Source organism: Elephantulus edwardii, unplaced genomic scaffold (genome assembly GCF_000299155.1).
Source record: "Elephantulus edwardii isolate Elephantulus edwardi_28Jun2011 unplaced genomic scaffold, EleEdw1.0 scaffold00318, whole genome shotgun sequence".
Lineage (NCBI taxonomy): Eukaryota > Metazoa > Chordata > Mammalia > Macroscelidea > Macroscelididae > Elephantulus > Elephantulus edwardii.
The window spans coordinates 428,383-430,517 of NW_006400068.1; the positions used below are offsets into that span (position 1 = coordinate 428,383).

Genomic DNA, 2,135 nt, shown 5'->3' on the forward strand with positions numbered 1-2,135 from the left:
TAGGAATTACCAAACAATATCATTAATAGCACATGGAAGTAAAATTTTCCTATAGACTATGAAATGTCTAGAATTAACTTTGTAAACATCAATAACAAAACCAAAAATTAAAATAAAAATCTATAATAAAAGCTTACTAAGGACACAGACTTAAACTAAAAAAAAATTTAAAGACAAATTAAATATTATGCAAATTTATAAGTATAGTCATCTTTACATGAGATCTCAATCATGTGCAGATAGAGAACAGATATTTTGGAATTCATCAGTCATAGTTACATCTTTGTTCACCCTATAGATTATATAAAATCCAGTCCACATGGATCCAATGGAAGAAGCGAAAAGCCAAAGTTTTGAAGAGGATTTTGAAGGACAAGCCACACATACAGGTAAGCAAAGCTGTTGTTATTGTTTGTCGTTTATTCTCCTACAACTCATAGTAACCCTATGAACAATAGTTCTGAACCCTGTCCTATCCTGAGCCAATCTCACCATCTCTGTCATACCTACCCCTACTACCCCAATTATTTTGTCACTCCATCTCATTCCCTCCTGTGCTATCCCTTCACCCTTCAAGCATGATGTCCCTCTCCAAGGACTAGTGACTTCTGGCAACATGCTCATAGTACCTGAGAGCTTCAAAATCCTTGCCTCGAGGAAGCGGTTTGATTTCACCCTTTAGAAGGGGAAATAATTAATTATTCAATATGGAATGTATTTTATGTAATTCCTTGGGACAGTTTGATAGAATTATCTAAAGTAGATTTGGTAAATTAAATTCAAATTGGACAATTCTTAAGAGATTTATTTAGGTATCAAAAAAATTAAAAAAAATATAATTGTCAAGGATATCTTGCTGCCCAACTATCACAAAACATCTATATCTATCTTATAATTAAGCTAGTTTCCTTTTCCCTACTTCATCTTCTATGGACGTCCCTCACCATTGCAAACAATTGTAGACCAAAAAAGCAGATCTATGGGATTTGGGGGGGGGGAAATAAAGAAGATGTTGATTTAAAAAAAACCTTTAATCAAAAATATTTTAAATTTTTAAAAATAAGCTGCAAACTTCATTTTATTTAGAGTCTATTATCTTGGCCTAGTAAGAATTTGAGTGTGGCTATCTATATGTCACTAGCTGTTATTGTTGCTGTTATTGTTGTATTGCCATTAAATAAAAACCAACCCATAGCTGACCCTCCAGTAGGTTTTCAGAGGCAATTAATCACCTTGGAGGAGTTTGTGCATATTCTCTCACAGTACAACTGGTGAATTCAAACCGTATGTCTTTGAATTAGTAGCCAACAACTTAACACCAAGCCAATAAGGGTTTAAAAATCACATTGTTGTTGTTGTTGTTATGTGCCATTGAGTTGACTGTGACTAATAATGACCCTATGAACAATCTTGCCCTCTCCTGTGCCATCCTCACTAACTCCAATACACTTGAGCCCATTGTTACAGACACTGTGTCAAACCATCTCACTGAAAGTCTTCCTCTCTTATAGTTATTCTCCACCTCTCCAACTCTTCTCCAAAGACTGAATTCTCTTTATTACTTGCCTTAAGAATGTGAGAAGTTTTGCCATTTTTGCCTCCAAGGACCACCCTGATTTCACTTTCGTTAGGACAGTACTATTCTCAGGCAGTTCATGAGATGTTCAATACTTCTCTCTATTACCACAACACAAAGGCATCAATTCTTTTTCTGTCTTTTTTATTCACTTTCCAACTTTCATATGCATAGCAAGTAATTAAAAGACCAAGACTTGAATCAGATTCACCTTTATCTTTAAACTGACATCATTGTGAGAAATACATTGTAAATAAGAGATAAGGTCATATGTAACATGGGAATTTTTAGAATGATGTAGTTCATTCACAAGGAAAACTAATAACTTCATACCAAAACTCAATTTTATATCTAAATCTATATCATCTCTCTAAGTTCAAGCTGCTTTGAAGGAAATGGCAAAAAATAAGGCCCCCGGAATAGATGGTATACCAATTGACATATTTCAGCTAACAGATTTTGCCCTGGATGTGCTCACCAAGTTGTGCCAAGAAATCTGGAGAACAACCACTTGGCCAACTGACTGGAAGAGATCTATATTTGTTCCCATTCCAAAGAA

General features: G+C 34.7%; 1 protein-coding gene across 1 annotated transcript in view; it reads left to right on the forward strand.

The window, feature by feature from the left end:
* Window positions 1-298: 298 nt before the first annotated feature.
* Window positions 299-2,135, forward strand: part of PDC (phosducin) — an 11,182-nt gene continuing 9,345 nt past the window's right edge. The window contains exon 1 of the mRNA XM_006901306.1: window positions 299-389. Coding sequence (XP_006901368.1) covers window positions 320-389 — 70 coding nt within the window. The 5' untranslated portion in view covers window positions 299-319. The remainder of the gene's footprint in view (window positions 390-2,135) is intronic.